Consider the following 21,164-nt stretch of genomic DNA (forward strand, 5'->3'; position numbering starts at 1 on the left):
ATTGGACAGACAAGGTGTTACGCAGTGACGTATGGGGCCGACAGGCAGAGGGCAGGGGCAAGATGGCGGCTGCCGCAGGGGCACTGAGGAGGCTGGTGCGATGCGGACCCCAGCAGGTAGGGTCGGGCCGGCTGCCCCCGCCCGCCTCACGCTCCCCCGGCTCCGTGTTAACGCTTGTCCCCGTCTCTCCGCAGGGCCTGGGGCGGCTGCTGCAGCTGCGCAGCGGGATTCACGGGTCCGCGCCGGCGGCCGTCCAGGTAACGGGGTCACGGAGCGCGGGGGCAGCCCCCCCCGCCGGAGAGGGGGCGGGGCAGCTGCCCAAGCTCGAGGGCTGGGTGGTGGGAACGGGCCATGACCGGGGGGGCGGAGCCTGTGGGGCCGGAATGGGGGGGGCGCCCATCTCCTTCCCCCCCCCCCCGCCCGGCGTGCTCTGGATGCTGCCCGGGCTGGGCTCGCCTCGGTGCCCTGAGCTGGCAGGGGGCAGGCCCGTGTCCCCACCGAGACAGGCAGGTTGCGAGTCCGTCTGTCACTGGTCTGAGGCGCTGTGACACGGTCTAAATAAACACTGATTCAAATGGCCAAGTGACGGCCTCTGTTTTCATCTTCTCTCCCAGGGAGCAGGTGGCATGTGGTGCTTTCCTAGAACCGCTCATAGCTTATTTCAAATCGTTATCTTGTTCCTAGTTCGATAGCTGTGACTGCTGTCAATGTCTACCGAGTGCAGCTGGAGCTTTTCACCGGAGACTTATTTTTTATGCTGTAAAATACTTGCACTGAACAGTTAACCCGTCTTTATCAGGTGACTGTCCGTGATGCATTGAATCAGGCATTAGATGAGGAGCTGGAGAGGGATGAGAGAGTATTTTTGTTGGGAGAGGAAGTTGCCCAATATGATGGTGCATACAAGGTGAGTAGACTCCTGTTTATTAACTTAATTAACTAACATTTGGAAATATAATCTTAGCAACCCAATTTTTCTTTGCTAATTGCAGATTAGCAGAGGTCTCTGGAAGAAATATGGAGACAAAAGAATAATAGATACTCCTATATCAGAGGTATGAATAAATTAGAATTTTTTTAATCTCTCCCCACCCCCTCCCCTGTCTTTTGGAAGTCATACTCACCCTTAGTTTCTTTTTCTTTTTAAGATGGGCTTTACAGGAATTGCTGTAGGTGCTGCTATGGTAAGTAACTTCTGACTTTTTGAAGTGTGATCCGTTTTCTCTCTGTTTAATTCATTTAACAGAAAAATGTTAAATGCAAAATACCTTGCTATTATGATAGCTATATTGGTAGTTAACACTAGTTAACTGTCTTAATTTAACAGGCTGGGTTGAGGCCGATTTGTGAATTCATGACCTTCAACTTCTCCATGCAAGCAATTGATCAAGTTATAAATTCTGCTGGCAAGACACTTTACATGTCTGCAGGCATGGTGCCTGTCCCAGTTGTCTTCAGAGGTCCCAACGGTGCCTCAGCTGGAGTAGGAGCACAACATTCACAGTGCTTTGCTGCTTGGTATGGGCATTGTCCTGGACTGAAAGTAGTCAGCCCTTGGAGTTCAGAGGATGCTAAAGGTCTGCTTAAAGCATCAGTCCGGGATGACAATCCAGGTGACTAACTTTTTATAAATACCATGGTCTAATGATTTAAGTGCCAGATGCTTAACTTACTCTCCAATTAGTCTCTGAAATAAATGTTTTTTAAAAGCAAATTTAACTATTAAATTAACACCTAGGCTGTTTAAAATCACAGCTTTATTGCAAAGATTCTCCATGCCCTTATAAGAGCAATTAGGGTCTTTCTGCACACTTTTCCTAGCTTATATTATCTGCAGCTGACTTCATGGCAAGTTATATGATCAGTTTGTGCCTTTCCCAGCTCAGCTTCAGTATGTGGTTAAGAACTTCACAGAAAATTAAGACTATTGAAGTTGAGCTGTCCCAGAAAAACAAACTACATACACAGGTTTCTAACTTGTCTAGTTATAAATGACTAGTTATTAACTCAGTAGTGCCATCTTGTTGAGTCTACATTTATAGAGTAGAAAAGTCAGTTACTCTATCCATTAACCATACCGCACAAATCACTGTAGTATTGGGCACCTTTGATGCATTGATTTTTTTTTTTGATTTTTTTTTTTTTAAAAGAGTGACACCATAACAATGAACTTGGGAATTTTAAGGGGGCATGCTGCTCCATACAGTGGCGTTAATGCTAGTAGGCACACATGACTACGCACCTGTGACTTGGTGGTGATTCTCCTCCTCTCCCCAGAGGGAGAATCATGTGCAGTAGAATGTCTTGTTTTGGTACCATGTCTTTTTAATATATAAATATCTATTACTATGTGTTTTCTTTGACTTTGCTTTTTCTAATATAATGTGCCTGGCACTTGGAGCAGAAAGTGGTAAGGCTTGTGATAGATTTTAGTTCATTCCACAGTGTTGGACAGAACTTTCTCCGGAGGTCAGTCTCCTATACAAATGTGCTTATTAACTACTATTGTTGAGAGTTCCATTATGCCAAAGTTCTCTTTTAAAATCTTCCTAAAGCATGATATGACTTTTTTTCAGACTTCCAGGAACTTAAAGGGAGAAATCTTGCACAAACTCCTGGCCCTAGTTCCTCTTGTTTAAATTCAGTTTAGAGGGAGACCCAGATGTTTAATTTCTGTAGTGACCAAGTAGGAAAATAATTGATACTGTATTGCCCTATTAAGGAACCGACCTCCTGCATCCTTTCTCACATGGATAATGGGACTGCTCATGAGAGGTTGTTGGATCAGGTCTTCAGCTTCTGCCTACCACTGAATATCTCAAATCACCAAACTTAAATGCTCCCGGTTTATTTTTTTTACCATGTTAACAAACAGGATCATTTAGTCAAACTTACTAGCTGCTCAAGTTAACTGAGTCATATTTCATGCTGATACAAACGTGCTACCTAAACTATGCTTTTATTGCACTTGTTTGCCCTCTTGTAAGTGAGCCAAGAGTTGAGCATAATGGAGCCCCCTACCACTTTAGGAACTTGGGGGGAGGGTAGAGTAGGGAGGAGAGGTTGGATGATGATGTATAATAATTTCATCTGGAGAAGTGCATCAAACTAACCAAAGTAACCACTTGATGTGTTTTCAGTTGTGATGCTGGAAAATGAATTGATGTATGGAGTCCCTTTTGAAATGTCAGAAGAAGTTCAGTCAAAGGACTTTCTTGTTCCTATTGGAAAAGCCAAAATAGAAAGGCAAGGTAAGTTCGGAATACTCTTAACACTTCACATAATCTGCTCGTCAAATTCTCCTCCTCTGTTGGGTCACTTTAATTGAATAATGTATGTCACATACAAAACACTCCCTTCTTGTGGAATAGGAAAGTATGTGAAGGGACAGAACTCTGGAAGTTGAGTTTGTTTGGACTTTAACATACTGTACACTAAGCTCCTGTTAACAAAACAAAACATCACTTGGTTCCATCCTTTTGGCCACAAAGTATCTTGGTCATTAGGAAAAAGGTGCAATTCTGGATCAAGACTGGAATGAACCAGGTAATAGGCCTATGTGCTGAGTGAAATCTCACATTTCTCTTCCTTCCTTGTATTCAGACAACTACTTTTGTTTAGATCTTTGATGTGCTGAACAAACTTGCAGTGGTTCAAATGTCTTATACATACATTCGTTTGCAATGATGAGAAGAACTTCATAGCCATACCTTGGCAAGTTAATGCCACTCATTCTGCATGTAGAGTGCAAGTGTCGGACATCTCAAATATGCAAACTCAGGATGAGTTCAGTTGTTGAATTTCAGGCTATTCCTAATGTATAAATCTGTTACTTTTGAATAGACTAAAAAAGTGCAGTTAAATCAATATTCAGTCCTTATGTACTTACTATTTCAAAGCTGGACTGTGTTGTCTTGAGCTTTAAGGCTACTGAGGGTGTAGGAGGAAGATCTGACTTCTGTAGTTAACTCTTATGTAACTTGATCCATCACCAGCTTCTGTGTTTCAGGAACCCATGTTACTTTAGTGTCACACTCCAGATCTGTTGGACACTGTCTGGAAGCAGCTGCTGTACTTGTCAAAGAAGGTGTGGAGTGTGAGGTGTGTTATGGGAGGATTCTAGTCCCTGGTGAAGAAATTCCTTACTCTTTAAAATCAAATTAAGGCCCTGCAAAATTAAGCCCAGTAAACTGTTTGCACTTTAGAGTACTCTTTCATCACTGATTTAAACAATGATGGAGACAAATGTGTTCCTTTCATATATCTGCCATCCCCTGACTTCCCATCATAGAGCTGGGCAAAATTTCATGCCATGGATGTAAGTCAAAGTCACAATCACAAGCTCAAGGGAAGCTTGTGTGTGAGAGATGTTTATGCATGGCAGTAGTGCCGCAACAAGTAGGATGCCATTTAGTGGGATTCCTAAGGGGTGACCAGGGGGTCTGTCTAAACAGTTGTACCAGTTTAAGGTGGGGTTTATTTTTAATTGATTCAGTTAAATCAAAGCCTGTGTAGACACTCAAATCAGTATAAGCCTGGCTTATATTGACCTAGCTTGTCAGGAACAGGCTATAAGTCATAGTGATATAGGTCAAGTCTATATTGATTCTAATGTCCAGCCTTTTCACTAATTTAAATTGGTTTTAAAATCAATTAGTTAAGGTGTGTAGACAAGGCCTGAGTCGGGTGTTCACATTTTAAACTACATCGAGGCAGTGAAAGGTCTATTGTTTGCCTTGATCTAAGGAGGCTTAATGCAGAAAAACACAAGTGAATGTGTGTGCAATGCTAATTGCATACACCTCTATATTCAGGGAGGGATGACTAGAAAGTCAGACTTCTGACATGCTGGAGGGTGAGATGGGAGGCTGTAGCATGATGTGGCTAAAATTAGTCATCCTATCCCAGAACAAAGTGAGTAGTTCCTCTTTGGACTGTGGGGGTGACGACAGCTGAAATACAGAATTTAGGCACCTCTGCAGAGGAAAGATGGCTAAAATAATCGATGCAGAATACACCCAGTTGGAGGAAATGCCCTAGATCTCAGTTTGAAGCGTTGACTTGCTTTAGCCACTTATCTTCTCAAGGACTAAAACAAGAAAAGTACTAAGGTGAAGTTAACCACTTATGCAATTATAGATAGGCTTAAAGGACCTCTTGCAAAAACAAAACACTTAATACTCTCTCTAAGGTGATAAACCTCCGTACCATTAGACCAATGGATGTGGAAAGTATAGAAGCCAGTGTTGTGAAGACAAACCATCTTATAACAGTGGAAGGAGGCTGGCCACAATTTGGCGTAGGAGCTGAAATTTGTGCTAGGATTATGGAAGGTATGTCAGACTAGCTTCTGTAGCTTATTTAACTTTATGTTTCCAAAGTTAGCTCACCTCACTAACCTTAAACATACGGCTTTCATGATCCATTAGCTGTCAAGACAACTGTTTGTTGTTTTGGGGGAGGGTGGGGGGGAGAAAGAGAAGAGGAGGAAATTTAACTGGAAACCTGAAACTTGATTTGACTAAACTTAAGTTACATGGTTAAACAAAAGCACATGGTAGTGAAAACCTTTGCCCCTTTATTCTACTGCGGCCAATCCCCCTAGAGACAGAGGGGCAGAGCTTGCAGGGGCTGTGTAGGTGGCAGTGAGTTAGGCAACCTGGTAATGTGCCCCATCTCCCTTCCCCCTGCTCCTTGTAAACTTTAATTGAATGTGTGAAGATGGTGAGAATTAACCAAGAATGTCTACAGGGTTAACATGTCAAAGGACAGCTGCAGGAATAAAGGGATTGGCCCCTGGATCACTGTGAGACCCTAACTCCTTTGAAAAAAGGTGTAGCTAAATCTGCATGAGCCTTTGCTAAGACCTTTTTATTCTATTCCAGGACCTGCCTTTAATTATTTGGATGCTCCAGCTGTGCGTCTCACAGGTGCAGATGTTCCTATGCCTTATGCAAAGATTTTAGAAGAGAACTGCTTACCTCAAGTGAAAGATATCATATTTGCAGTGAAGAAAGTATTAAATATCTAGGTTGTATATACAGGGTGCCCTTCCAAAGTGTGTGTCTTAAGAAGAGCATTAATGGAATGGACTACAAACATGTATTCATAACAATGTTATATAGCTCTATTGACCTCTTTGTACTGAGGGAAAGGTGTAGGTGACCTTTTAAATGTATTTATGTAGTTAATCTGTGTTTAGTGGGTTATCCTCAACTACTTTCATCTACCAAGCTAAGCAGTAAAGCACACTTACATTTGTGGGTGCCAGACTCATTTTGTAAAAAGTGTGAATCTGTATTGAAAGCCTTAAGGATTACAGAATGTGAAAAGAAAATGTTACCATATCAAGGGATTTAAAGCCTCCCTCTATGCCATTTACAAGTGGTAAAAAATAACCTTTGAGCCAGAATGCACCTGAAAATAGCAATAAGCACTTAAGTGGTGGGGTCTAGGACTGGACTGCAGCATCGTAGCATGCATGAGGAGAGCATTTGCTGAATAAGTGAATGTTAAAACGGTTTTAACCAACTGTGTTTACCTAGTGCTGGAGAACAGTGGTATTCTAGAGCTGGCACCTCATCTTCTACATTGTGGCTGTAATAATTACTGCTGGAAAACTAGCAAGTTCAGTGGGAGAAGGGAGGTAGCTGCCACTGGGATGTTCTACCCTTGCCATGAGGCAAGGAGGTTGTCCCTATAATTACAAAGTCAAAGAGGTCCATGCTAGCAAAGGGTCACCTATGCTGTCATGAGTTGCTTCTGTGCAATTCAGGAAGAAGAGAGGTAAACTGCAGAGGGCAATGAGAGATGCTGGCTGCAGTATAGTGGTTGCTCTACTTTGGTGGAGGAAAGAAGAAAGTGTTGAGCATTTCAGCCCAGGGTGCAGCCGTATTTTTTATTTAACACCATGCTCTTCTGCAGCTCATTAGTTACAGCTGCCTGACCCAAGGTGCAGTTTTTTAAAATGCTAATTTATTATGATGGTGGGGCTGCCAACTCTTTGGGTGCAAAATCAGTCCCAAGAAAATACTTGTACTATTCACTTCCATATTGTCCAGTACAGTAGCTTCCCCCTTGTCAGATAAGAAACTGATTGTAGAGGCGAAATAAGTCAGTCTGGACTAGTTTTGTTCAATCCAAAGTAGCCTGCTAGATCTAAAAAACTTGGGAAGATCTGCTAAAAAGGGTTAAGACTTTAAATGCTGTTTAAATACTTTGACCATATGATTAACAGGAGCACCTGTCCAAAAAACTCTAATCTTAGTTATACCTCATTCATCCACTCAGTTTCACCAGAGGGGTAATCCATGATCAAGTCCTGGTAAAATAAGGCATCATTTGAAAATTTCACTTTTAAAAAAAAAAGCAACTGCCAATATTGAGAGGTTAGACAGCTTGACTGCTACGTGGTCTTAACTTTAGAAATAATGGAACCTGCATTTGGATGTTGTAAGTATAGGTTTAAGACCAATCCTAACCTGAATAAGGAAATGAGTAGATAGTGAAGGTGCTGTGTTTAAAAAAAAAAAAAAAGCAATAGTGAAATCAGAGAAACTAGACAAGTGCGGTTACTGTTCTAGAGGGAAGCACTTTTAAAGTAAGTAAATCTCTGAACAATGGTTTCAGGAGCAGCTAGTGATTGGTCACCACAGCCTATCACCGTTGTGGCCATGCCTCAGTCACTGTCAGATGCAATACCAAACTATCTTCATGGAGGGAACTGAACGAGCCTCACTCACAGACCCAAGGAGCTGAATTCCTTCCCTTTGCCTAGACAGTCCGGAAGCTGATGCAGCACTAGCCTACCATTTCAGTACTTCTGACCCTAGCAAAATGGCCACCTATCACTTCAGCGCAGGGTGTAGAAGCTTCTGCTATGTTAGAGTCTCTATGTTACAGCCCCACTATTTTATTTTAAATCAAGGACCCTCAGTCTCTGACTGGAGGAATTCCAATGACATTTATTTTAATAAAAATATGACTGAATATATATCACAGGTTACATGAAACTTTATACACAATGACATTCTCTGCATAGTAAACACTGATGTGTACTTGAATTTAAAATGGATTATCTATAATCCTTTAAAGTGCAATTTGTTTAAGGTTTTAAGCAAATCATAGAATAAAATAATCTTTTCAAGCAGTCAGCATCTAAAACAAAATGTGTTCTGCAACTTCCCCAAGACCAAGATTAGTTTCATATGGATGCAAATTTTACCTGTGTTGAAAACTCCCCAATCCAGAACTTGTGTTGAATAATCAGTGCCAAATTAACTCCCATTTTATTACCTGAATTAACAGGCTGTTTGTTTCCCCTGCACATGTGGTAACTGGAACCAGCTACATGTTTAGGGGGGTCATTCCAACAGTGCATTACATACAAGGATGAGCACCATTGTTGAATTTTGGAGTACCCTCCAATGGCAAATATGCCATAGAGACCAAGTTAAATCTACAGTTCCCTCACCAGTGTACTACACTTTTGGATTAAGTGCTTTAAAAAAAAAAAAGATTATCTAAAGCAAATGGCTGATTTTTGATGCAACAAAAATGTAATGTGCCAACTACAAGGAATTATAGGAAAATAGGGCAGACTAACGTTAGATTTTTCAAGTGTGTTTGAAACAAGGGGTAGGGTGGAATCAGATGTACTGAGTCAGTAGCCTCATGCTTGTTCTTATTTTCAGATCGTAGAAATATTGCTTTACCTCCCTCCCCAAAAATCACTTAACTAAAGAAGTTCATTTTAACTGGAATAACTGAAGTCAATAGTTACCACCACAATATGGCAATGTAGTTCAAACGATGTAGTGCTGCTACTCAAGGACAAGGAGAAATAATTTCTCTAGAAAAAGCTGAAATGGCTCTGAACAAACAGCTGCAAAATAGACCAGCATGAAGTGGCTGATCACGCCTCCACTGAGGACAGTTCATGGGAAAAATATCCCATCCTGCTGTGAAGAGTTAACTTCAGCTGATCCTGGGAACACTGTAGTCACAGGTGTCTGCTTTCTTCAAAGCTCCTTTCTGAAAGTTTTGAATGGAGCTAAGTAAGGCTTCTCGGCTGGCACTGTCAGCAGGCGAAGGGTCAGGATGCACTGCCCCATCCATTTGAGGAGGAAGTGGAGGAGCTGCTGGTGGTGGAGGTGGCGGGGGTATAGTTGACACTCCTATTAAGATGAGACAACAATTACACAAGAAACCACCACCACAAGATTAGCCAACCAAAAACAAGACCAAGCTGATCTAATAATTGCAGCTGCCTTGCTAGAATAGTAATAAATCAACTAGGGAAGTCATTTACCCAAGTAAATATGCAACTTCTTGAGTATTGCAAATAGGTACCAGATTGTGGAGAAGGAGGCCATAGAAATTAGATGCGAGAAAGACCTAGGAGATCACATCCATCCACCTGTAAGTGCAGGCTATACAGTCCCCTGATAAGAGATCATCCAAGTCACCTTGAAGGGAAGCCCTGGATGCCCTGTTACCTGGAGAATCAAGGGCCAATACAACTACAAATTAGAAGAATCTTACACTGGCTGAGAGTGATGAAATAAATGATTTCCAGGAATTTTCCCTCATCTCTGATTCCTATGGTTTGTTTCTTAGTACTAAGATCAAGTGAAGCAGTCTGCCCCCCATCTCACAAAGCCAGACCCAATAAATAAAATAGTTCGACTGTGGCACTAAGTCTCTTACTGTTTCCCAGGTGTAGCTACACTGTAAAGTCAGATTATTTTCTAGTCCAGGAGTTCTGGTTTAGGTCATTAGCTATACATGAAAGACAATGGGTCTATTTATAACACTTATACTAAGAAATAGAAAAAGGCAAGTTCCTATTAAAATTATTGAGCAGTGATATCCTTTTATAGATTACACTGCATCACAAATTCTTACGAGGGCCATGAGCATGAATCACAAAGACCATGGTGCTGGCCAGTGGCACCTTTAGCACTGAAAAATCTTGACTTGTTTTGCTACATTCTGTGTTCTAGATCAATTCTCAACCTTTTTCTGAGCCCCCCCATGCTATAAAAACTCCCCAGCCCAGCTGTGCCACAACAACTGTTTTTTTGCATATAAGAGCCAGGGCTGGTTTTAGGGGATAGCAAGCAGGGCAATTACCTGGGGCCCCACACCACAAGGGGCACTACAAAGCTAAGTTGCTCAGACTTCGACTTTAGCCCTGGGTGGTGGGGCTCGGGGCCCTGGGCTGCAGTCCCACGTGGCGGGGCTTCAGCTTTCTGCCCTGGGCCCTAGCAAGTCTAATGCCAGCCATGCTTGGCGGACCCCCTGAAAGCTGCTCGCAGCCCCCCAGGGGGCCCTAGGCCCATGGTTGAGAACCACTGGTCTAGATCACACATATGCTTCACTTTCTGTAACTCAGTTGGTGTGTCAACTTTACACTCTTACATCAAAAATACACAGACACAACCTCCCTTGCAACTCCACATTACATGGCCATACAAAGTCAGAGCTGGGGAATTTAGTTAAGCTTGGAAGGATTTGATTTTTTTAATCAGCAAATCTTGGTTAACGTCAATTTCACTGTTCACAAACAGATGAAAAAATATTTCAATGGATAATCAAAATTTGCAGATAGGCCAGAAAAGCTGCTTGATTAAAGTGTTTGGCTTAAGGTATTTATATTTTGACACGTGATGTTGACAATTTGTATTTTAACAGCTTAAAGCTTTAACTTTTTGAATGTGAACATCTACTTAAATAATTACTGTCTGACCTCCTCCACTGTCTGCCACCCCCATATTTGCCTGCCACTGAAAACTTAAATCAAAAATAAACTTAAAATCCATAATTTTGCACAACTGTGAAAATTTAGCTAAGAATTAAAAAAATGCTTAAAAATTAACATTGATATCAGTTGAAATTAAATTATATATCTATATCTCTATAGATATAATTCTGCCAAGCCTATTTATAGTGTCCCCTATTCTGTCAGATAATAGGATGACTATTTCCAATACACACATCACATATACTGCAAGGGGTGGAGGAGGTAGGATTACATCCAACACCCAGGTACTTTTTTGGTGATATGAGCTATTCAATAGACAAACTGGAAAGAGGGGTATGTGAAAGATACAGCATTGCACTGTGTCATGCCAGGTTTAGTGTACGTGGAGAACACAGGTGAAAACGGCCATTATCTGACGAGGCTAAGGAAAGCAAGAGTTACCAAAGCAGAACCACGTGCTGCCATATTTCCATTAACAATACTCCCAATGAATACTTAAGAAATTAAGTCACACAGAATGACATTCAAAAGTTATTCAATGCTCAGCCACAAACAGAAAGCAGGTGAAGCAATCACTTCCTTCTCAACTTGTTCCATTCTTCCTTGCTGCTGCTTAGTCTCAGACTAGTAAGTGGTGGTGAAAAATAAGTGCTGTAATAAAACAAGCTGAGTTCCAGATGGAAAGAACCTTAGTTTGAAACATTTTCAATTTGTGTCAGTTTTAAAGATGGTTCCTATGTGGAAAAATCTACATCAAAAAAGGAGAATGTTTATACAAAAAGCATTTTATTTGGCCAGTGATTAACTGCATTCCTATGGTTACTGTACTTCAGACACTTGCACATGGACAAGAGTTCCCCTTCCTCACAAACAAGCACCTCCTGCAATGGGGGAAGACAATCCTTTTATGGGAAAAGGACAGCCTGTTCCCATGGAAATGTGGCTGTTTCAAGTCTTTGTTTTACTCTCCTCCTCTCTAGTAGAAATGTCAGTGTTCAAAGAAGGACTCCCACACTGGGCAAAGTGGGACCATCTCTCTGTTACAGAGGGTTTTTTTTTTTTTTTTTTAAACTCCATCCCTCTCTTTGGTAATTGAGCTGGAAGCAAAGTTAATACACATTTCAAAAGCAGAGATGGCCCAAATTCATCACTGTAATTCACTGACCTACCTGATTTGTCCTTATGCCAGCACAGATAACTGCACCTGAAAATCTAAGTTTATTAATAAAATGTATTGGAAAGTTATCCCTAGCAGTAGAGCCTCACTAACTAATGTGCTCACTTATGATCAGCACAGTGTGGGAAAAATACTATGAAGAGTGATACTTGAAATTCATGGCAGAAGGAAGAACAAATGGTGATCCACAGCAAAGGCTGAGGCAGCACGGTAAGCATTAAGGTTGAAGTGGTCAGAGTAGAACAGGGTAGGTGAGGTCATCCCACATCCTTATTGTTTAACTTGTGATCAAATGAATTAGCCGTTAATGATATGCCACAAAAAAGAGTCAAGAGCATCTGAGTAAGGAATGAGATTGCATGAGAGAGACAAAGCAGAGAAACTGACAGGATAGGACAGAGAAGATAACAGACTAAAGAGGCTAAAAGGATGAGATGTCCAATACCAAATATGAATGATTATGAACAAAAAAGGCAGGACTTCTGTAAGGGGACAATGATAATAGTAACACAGAAGGAAAAAAAGGTGTAAACTTGATGAGAACAGTGGTGGAAAAGTCATCATACATCTAATGATGGATCACTATTTATTAATCAGTCCAGGGCACTAATGTTATCTAGTTTCTAGACTGGTTACTGTTTTGAAGGGGAGAGATCAGTTTACTTTTTGTACTTTTTTAGAAAGCCTTTAGAGCTCCATACTATGTAACGACTGAACTGGAAACAGAACTGCCAGCACCAATGTGCAGTAAGGGGAAAACTCAGCTTTCCTCTATTGCAGAGGCACTTTGGTTGATCTGACAATTTAAATCTGAATTTAGCCTTAACACAGTTGCAGCTATTGAAACTGTGTCTAAGTCAGGCGGGAGAACTACGTACAAACATCACATGTGTTCCATTGGGGCCCATTCTGTCATACACTTACATGAGTGTCTTTACTGACAGGTGTCTACGGGTTTCCAGGACCTGGACTCTAGTTTATAAAATGTAACAGTTATTTCATTTCAATCAGCACATCTTATAAAAAGTGTCAGGCAACAAGTCATCTGTCTGTCCTTCCTCCCTGCTACTGAGTCATTCTGAGAAGACTATATATGCATCCGAAGAAGTGGGTTGTAGCCCACGAAAGCTTATGCTCTAATAAATTTGTTAGTCTCTAAGGTGCCACAAGTACTCCTGTTCTTTTTGCGGATACAGACTAACACGGCTGCTACTCTGAAACCTGTCATTCTGAGAAGGGAGACCCTGCGGTTAGGTCTGCACTGCAGTGCAAGTTCAGGGTTTGAACTCCGGCTCAGGCCTAACCCCCTTCCATCAATATAGAAATTGCACTGAACGTGGGTCCCACTGTCCCATGGGGGTGGAGGGTCTAAGCTGTATTGCTTTGCAGTGTAGACACAGCCCCATTGGACTCATGCTCTGGGAGTCCACAATCACATGGGCCAACTTTCTTTGTCCTCTGCACAGTCAAGTTTGATGAACAGTCAGTTTTCCCCACACTGCACCACAAACAAGGGCGGGAGTGGCCACATTTTGGGGAGGGTGCCAAGAATTCTGGGATACGGGTGGTTGGACTTGGGTCCACATAACGCAGCGTAGACGCTGGAGCCGCAGGTTGGGACCCAAGGTTCAACTATTCCTAACTTGCGGTTATAATTGAGGGTAGACATTCAAACCCTAGGTTAACAAACCCGGGGCTGCTAACTCGAGTTCTACTAACGCTAGGCTTACGCTGCAGTGTAAACTTACCCTTAGAGTAGGTCTATACCGCAATTAAAACACCCGTGTCGGATCACTCCGGCTTGCAGGGCTGTAAAATTGCTGTGCAGATGTTTGGGCTCAGGTTGGAGCCCAGGCTCTGGGACCCCACATTACCCCCCATTGCGGGGTCCCAGAGCCTGGGCTCCAGCCCAAGCCCAAACATCTACATGGCAAATTTTACAGCCCTGCAAGCATGAGTCAGCTGACATGGGCCAGCCGTGGGTGTTTAACTGCAGTGTAGACAGACCCTCACTCACCTAAATAACTTTGGTGCAGATGCAGCTACTGTCCAGCAGGAAAATACTTTACAATACTTATAGGGAGAAAGTGACTTGATGCAAGAGCTTGGTTAGCAGGAGGCCTTCCCTACAGATATGTTGGAGGAGGCTGCTCAGGGCCAATGAATCATTTGTTTATCCCTAGGACTTTATGAATGAACACTCAAACACCTATCAAGGGTTTTTAGAGTGCCATTTTTTGTTAAGAGTTTGTTACAAGGAATTGAAAGTTTATCAGATACTGTAAAGCTGAAGCCTGGACTTGAAACAAAACTCAATAATGGATTTAAAACTACAGCAATTGTGAAAATTACATGTTTAAAAGGTTGGTAAGAGAATGAGATGCAAACAAAGAAAATCATTTTAGTGATAGTTTTAAAGATGCTATATTTAATTAAAAGAAGTAGCTTATGATCTACTTCTTCTTTGTTCCTTTTTTATGCCGTGAGAAGTTCAAGCTCTCTCATACAGAAACAGAACATCTTTAAAGAGAGAGAAATCAGCATTAGCTTACGTTACCGATAATTCATGTTCAAAATGATGTAAGCTCTATTGAAGACAGCAGAAAGAGACAGAGAGAGAGAGGACAAGTCATTATTCTGGTTCTAGTGTCATTCAGTCACACTGTTAGCTGTACAGTTAGTTAGGTTACTCAATGGTTATACTCATACATTTTTCTATGAATTAGAATGTATTGGTTTTGAACGGTTTTAAAATGCCCATTATATAAAAATCAGCCAAATAATTGTGCACGTAATATAATGAACTACACTTTTCTGTACTAAAATCCTTATCGACTGATGAAACATTATGTTTGTAATCTCAGACACACATCCATCCATCCAAAAATGCCAAATGTCAAGCTCTGGGGGTCTTGAAAGCACTTTTAGTTACACTAAGGTACATCTTAGAGTGATTCAATAATAAAACTGTAGGAGAAGCAGCCATAGGAAATAAAATCCATTCATTTTGTATGTAACATTCCAATCATTTATTTTTACCCTGAAACATTTAGATTGTGCAGATCAGATAAACACTCAAAAAAGAAAGAACAATTAATGCAATGAAGTTGGCTCATAGTGATGGAAAAAGCAGAACACCAGCACACTGACCGTCAGCAGGACGTCTTTCTCCTTGAAGGATTTAAAGCTAAAGAAAAACACCCATAGTCAAGTCCAAATCCTGCTCCTGGGGTCAACTCCACTTACAAGATTAAGGCCAAAAGGGACCATGATGATCATCAACTCTGACATCCTGCATCAAACGGCCAGAGAACTTCCCCAAAAACAATCCCTACAGCAGAGCTTTTGGCAAAACATCCAATCCCGATTTTAAAACGGTCCATGATGGAGAATCCACCAGGACCCTTGGGGATTTGTTCCAATGGCTAATTACTCCCACTGTTTAAGCCCCATTTCCAGTCTGAATTTGTCTTATCTTCAACTTCCAGCCACTGGATTGTTACACCTTTCTCTGCTAGATTGGAAAGCCCATTGTTAAATATTTGCTCCCCATGTAGGTATATAGACTGATCAAGTCACCCCTTAACCTTCTTTGTTAAACTAAATAGACTCAAGGCGCTCAATCACTATAAGGCAGGTTTTCTAATCTTTTAAATCATTTTCATGGCTCTTCTCTGAGCAGTCTCCAATTTCTCAACATCCTTCTTGAATGGTGGCCACCAGAGCTGGACACAGGATTCCAGCAGCAGTTGCATCACTGCGAAATACAGAGGTAAAACAACCTCTCTATTCCTACTCGAGATTCCCGTTGATGCATCCCAGGATCACATTAGCTCTTTTGGCCACAGCGTCACATTGGGAGCTCATGTTCAGCTGATTATCCACAAGGACCCCAAAATCCTTTTCGGAGTCACTGCTTCCCAGGATAGAGTCCCCCATCCTGTATGTGTGGCTGACATTCTTTGTTCCTAAGGAAGAAGGAACACCCATGAGGCAATTGGGCCCACTCACATTAGTAAGGGAAATTGAATCGACCAGAGGTGTCATCTTTCAGCCCCTACCTACCTTCCTTCCTAGATAAGCTGGCTCATTAATTAATGCTTACTGGGGTCAGGAGCCATGCAATGAAGAGTGAGTTCTACTTTCCCTTTTATAGCATCCTCCATCCCATTGACTTTACGTACAACTCCCGATCACAGAAAATGAATGGATTTTTAAGTGAGAGCAGAATTAATGCAGTCAGGAAAAAACCAAACTGAACATGCAAGAGGAGATGACAATCACTCTAGCCAAAAGCTCAGAGCCATAGGAACCTGTATTAGAATCAGCATTTGCCACCACCTAAATAAGGTATCTCAAAAAGATTTAGCAGTAAAGCTGAGAGAATAATTTACAACAAGTTTAGTCTCCTTCTCTTAGCAGCATGTCTGTTAGCCAGCCATGTTTTGTGTACACGTTATTCAGATTTAATTGATTAATCTTTTGGAACGTTTTGCTCTATGAACAGACATTTGAGTTATGTTGCTTTGTTGTAATTTATTAAAGTCACATAGTATTGTTTCTGCTCCGTGACTGGATATGCACACAAGCACTACCAAAACACATTTATGGGTCCAAATTTCTCTGTGAATACTCATGTATGAGCCTTTGAAATTCACTTTCTGCACTAAAAGTGTTGGAAAGCAAACACAAAAGGGTCATGAACATAGCCAAAGTGAAATCACTGAGAAATTCAGAAGATTATTCATGGATATTTGTTCGCATTGCTCATTATTGTTTGCTAGCAGCTTTAGCAGTGGCAATATTAAAACTAGGAAACAGGGACCAGCCTGACCTTCCATATTTGAGGACTGATTTGCCTTAACCCTGAATGAAGAGAAGGGAGATGAAGGCACATGGCTCTTTGCATGATCAGGCCCCTCAGTAAGCAATACATTAAAAGTTATTCAAATCCCGCTAGTTGAGAGGCTGCACATTAGGCACCACTGTAAGGGCCTTCACTCCACTTAGATTAGGCCATTAGGTTTCCATTCCACTAGCTGCTAAGTGCTACATGTTCCAATTGCTAATGGGACGGCACCACAGAAGGCAATCTACCCTTACTTCCTCTAATTTAGAGCCATGATGTGGCTAATTCCCCAAGCACAGCACTGAATGTCACTTACCCAGTTCTACCCCCAGAGGGTTCAGGACAGCACTCCAGCTACAATATATGAAGATGTCTAAATACAGTTCGCTATTTAGACTCTTAACCCAGTGCTCAACCAGATCATTTTTTTCCTCCACAAAGTTAATCAACTGCACTGACATGAACAGGATCCAGACCAGAAATCTAGAGGAGAAAAGCTTGACACCTCTGCCAGTCACCTCACCAATTAGTGCCCCCATGAAACTTTCGTCCTTAGTCAAAATCAGGGAATGGGGAATACAGAATGCTGCTTCTGTAGCCTGTATCTTCTTTCTAAACAACGTTCTTCAGTTGTGTCAGGTTTTTTTCCCCATAAGGTCATTTAATGGTTTGATTGCACACAGAAGTGGAAAAGGCATATTCCTGGTGAAAATCAGAGACCCAAGCCCCCATAACTTCCTTTTATAGCTAATATTTGAAGTGAATTTAACCATTAATTAATGCAAAATAAGATGGTCTTTTTATACCATCCTGTATGTATTCAGTTTACAAAAAAAATACATTCTTAAATGGTGGCAGTACTAATTTGCATGCCACAGCACTTTTTGATTAGCGCACATGCAGGGACAATTTGCATAGAATCAAATATGTTATGGACTAGATCAAGCAGCCAAGAACACAATGTCAGAAGGACGAGTGACATATGATAGGGTGTTCATAATAGAGATGACACAGAAGCCCAACACATGCTGAAACTGACAGAGCATATTTCAGTTTAAATCCACATCAATGTCAAGACATGAATCTAAGTAAAAAAAAACCTAACTTCATTTCACAAAACAAAGAACTATTTTCTAAGCATCTATCCGTTTGGGAAAGGTAGAACGGTTTCTTGCATTTTCATTTAAATTCCTCTTTTTTAAAAACACATTCAAATCTTGGGGGGGGGAACCCCCAACCAAAATGTAAAATAAAAGTTGTCACACCTGGAGGATAACAACACTTACTTGAATACAGAGCATATAGTGGCATTCTAGTATCCTAAATCCAGTGGAACTGGAAGACTGAATCCTTCTTAGAGAGGACATAGTTCATAATTCTCATATTCTGAACTTGACACAGAAAAAACTCTTTGCTGAAGTTTGTGGACTACGGTGTCTTTTAGAAGGTCAATTAGACCAACCAACCAACCACCCCAACACACACGGTCATTTCCCTAACCAACTAATGTAGCCTATATGTAAGAGCGGACGCCGTTCAATGCAGCAGGTTCCTTGGACCAGAAATCAGGTGAGCTAGTCACTACTGCATAGGTAGTTGGTATCAATGTTTCTTTCTGAAAACGGATAGTATTCGCACCCTCTAATAATGCTGCTCCTCAGTGAGCCTTACACTTACATTTCAAATGCTGTATTGTGGGTTAATACTCAGATCTGCATCTAACACTCAGGGGGTACAAAGATGATACAAAATTGCTGAATCACAAAACAGAGCATTCCAGAGCCAGCAATCTGGATCACCAAAAAGCAAAGCATGTTTGCAAAATAATGCAAGGTCCAGAGGATGTCTGGAAAGTACCAATGACGGTAGGGTTAGGGTAGTGCAGATTTAGACAAGCATTTGTATTGTGTGGACAGATTATCTACAGGAGTATTACAGGGACATTTGTTAAACAAGAAGGCTTTGTATGTTACAAGGCTATCTAGGATGCTCAGAAGAATGCAACTGTCTGAACTTTTGATGGTAATAAAATGTCATCTGTACATTTTTATGGCCAGTCCTTGTCCCCTAAAACTCTATCACCCTTAAGGATATGATAGATCATCTCTTGCCCTAGAAAAACTCAACAGAAGACAGACCAACACTGCAGTGTCTCTTTCACTTACCTGCTGTAGAGGGTGGAGTGGGGGACGATGGAGATGTCAGAGGGGAACTTGCCCCAGAGCCAGCTAAACAAAATAAAAACCACAGTAACTACAGTTGTGATTTCAGGATTCATTACAGTAACATGGGCCTGCCGAAACAGTCTGATTTTACTGACTGCTTCCACTGACGTCAATGGCATAATTCCCACGGACTGGAATGGGTTCAGAATCCGAACCGATCTGAACGGACGGGCCGCCGCAGTGTGGGTGACAAACATCTCCGCACTCTCTGAATTCTCCAATGGGGAACACTTCTTGTCAACAGCAGGTAGGCTGCTTTGAAATCCAACAGCATTTAGTCGGAGACTAAATTTTGCCCTCCTTTAGGTGCATGCCACCCACTGCCTGCAGACTCGGATCCCATCTCTCTTCCTAGGAGAGAGCTTTCTAGTCCGTTGCTATAGCGTCACCAGGTACTTTGACAGCAGACTGTATTTCACAACAAATTGCTTTCTGGAAGAGTTACACCCTTTAAGATGGGCACTTCTTCCCCTTGCCAGTCATTTTAGTGAACAGAAACTGGCTGCACTACTCGACAGATCAGCAAGGTGATGGCTTACCACACACACAGCCATCTTCAGGACTGGACACAGATGCAGTAACCCCCCCACCCCCCGTAGCTCATGGATTCATTTTAATAACTACTTATCAAGAAATACAAATTGCAACAGTGTTTCCATGTGAAGGATGAAGTATCCAATGGATTGACTGACCAATGCTATTGTAAGCAACACCACACCTTCCATCCAACGCTCAGAGAACTAAGTTAAGAGGTTTTCACCTATTAATAAAACTATAAACTACCAGTGAATGTTTTTAAACCCACAATTTGACCATGATGAAATAACCAATACTAGGATCAGCTTGTAATAGTCTGGTTAGTATACAATAGACAATTCAAAGTGATTTTAGGTTTTCTAACCAGCATGCAATTTGATTTTTTTTTTTTTTAAATCCAAAAGAGAGAACTGTAAACCTGTTGAAAGGGCTCTGTTAGTTACCTGAATTGTTTGAGTTGCTGTATTTTGCCAAGTGTTCTTCCCCACTTTCGAAGGCAGTGAGCTTTGACTTCTTTAAGAATCAAGGAGAGAGAAGAGACAGGAATAAACAGCATTTCACTGCGGGCTCTTACCAAGATGCCTTTGACACATGAGGATTTGCATCAGCCCCCAAAGGGTTATTATAGCATGCGGGGATCACCAGTGCTCAAACCACACTCTTCCCTCAAGCGTACTCCTGCTGTCGCAGCCCTATGGGCCACCTCTACACCAGCTAGAGAATTGCCCATTGCTGGGGAATATCCCCCAGCTGCCCACTTTGGGCAGTGATATGGCCCTACTGCCAACCACAACAAGGGCCAGAACCAGAGATGCAGGAAATGTGCTGCAGATGCAGGAGATTGCACATTCTGCCGGGGGAGATGGGAAGCTAAGGGACAGGCTGTTCTATGTACTTTAGGCACTCAGATAGCCACTCATCAGTTTTTCTTTTAGCTCATTTAAAGTTACTGCAAATCAACTGCTGTCAGCATTTAAACATTGCTGCACAGCGCATTACCTGTCCGCATACGTGAAAACAATCAGAACAGATGTTCTTGCTCTCTCTCTCCGAAGAGTTCCTGTAGGTCATGGGGGTGGGAGCATATCCACATTATTCTCTCATTTCTTCAGCACATACTACACTTGGAATGTACATACTTCTCTGCATGCCAGAAACTCATGTTAAACAATCCCATTTACCTTTCGTGCCAAGATTTTTCTTTTCTTTTTCTCTTCCTCAGAACCATGGTGAGACTGAGCTCTTGTCAGTCTTCTATGCTGGTGAATCTTTAGAATATGAGAGAGAGACAGAGAGACCAAAACAGCCCACATGAAATGTACAAAAAACTTTCAGCTGGCAACCTCAGAAAAGGAGAAACACTTGGAGAAAATACTCAAGTGGCTTTGAATTTTTTTTTAAATATTTAGATCTTTGCTACTGGTTTGGGGCCTGAAGACCAAAGTTAAAATAAAGTTAGATTTATAAATTTGTAGGAAACGTTTTGGGAGCCACTCACTGTGGAAATTCCACTAAAGACAATGGCAGATCCATGCATACAACAGCTGCACAATCAGGCCATGGCTCCTTTACTAGGGAGCGGCGGGGCGTCAAATGTGCTGCAAAAACAAA

General features: G+C 41.7%; 2 protein-coding genes across 3 annotated transcripts in view; one reads left to right on the plus strand and one right to left on the minus strand.

The window, feature by feature from the left end:
- Window positions 1-62: 62 nt before the first annotated feature.
- On the plus strand, window positions 63-6,120 carry PDHB (pyruvate dehydrogenase E1 subunit beta). The gene is made up of 10 exons (XM_065408302.1): window positions 63-116; window positions 195-257; window positions 800-907; window positions 993-1,055; window positions 1,149-1,184; window positions 1,328-1,613; window positions 3,141-3,251; window positions 4,010-4,101; window positions 5,192-5,333; window positions 5,886-6,120. The coding sequence occupies exons 1-10, from the start codon at window positions 63-65 to the stop codon at window positions 6,029-6,031; spliced, it is 1,101 nt and encodes a 366-aa protein (XP_065264374.1). The 3' UTR covers window positions 6,032-6,120.
- A 1,824-nt stretch (window positions 6,121-7,944) lies between these two features.
- Window positions 7,945-21,164, minus strand: part of PXK (PX domain containing serine/threonine kinase like) — a 52,038-nt gene continuing 38,818 nt past the window's right edge. For both annotated transcript variants that reach the window (XM_065408300.1, XM_065408301.1), the window contains 4 exons: window positions 20,735-20,821; window positions 19,997-20,066; window positions 18,957-19,019; window positions 7,945-9,176 (listed from right to left, as the gene is read on the minus strand). In XM_065408300.1, coding sequence (XP_065264372.1) covers window positions 8,977-9,176; window positions 18,957-19,019; window positions 19,997-20,066; window positions 20,735-20,821 — 420 coding nt within the window. In that variant the 3' untranslated portion in view covers window positions 7,945-8,976. The remainder of the gene's footprint in view (window positions 9,177-18,956; window positions 19,020-19,996; window positions 20,067-20,734; window positions 20,822-21,164) is intronic.

The sequence above is a fragment of the Emys orbicularis genome, chromosome 7 (genome assembly GCF_028017835.1).
Source record: "Emys orbicularis isolate rEmyOrb1 chromosome 7, rEmyOrb1.hap1, whole genome shotgun sequence".
Classification (NCBI taxonomy): Eukaryota; Metazoa; Chordata; order Testudines; family Emydidae; genus Emys; species Emys orbicularis.

Coding starts and splice junctions, on each gene's coding strand:
- PDHB (XM_065408302.1), top strand. CDS start 63: ATGGCGGCTGCCGCAGGGGCACTGAGGAGGCTGGTGCGATGCGGACCC. Junction 1,185..1,327: donor TTGCTGTAGGTGCTGCTATG/GTAAGTAACTTC, acceptor TTAATTTAACAG/GCTGGGTTGAGGCCGATTTG. Junction 3,252..4,009: donor AGCCAAAATAGAAAGGCAAG/GTAAGTTCGGAA, acceptor TCTGTGTTTCAG/GAACCCATGTTACTTTAGTG.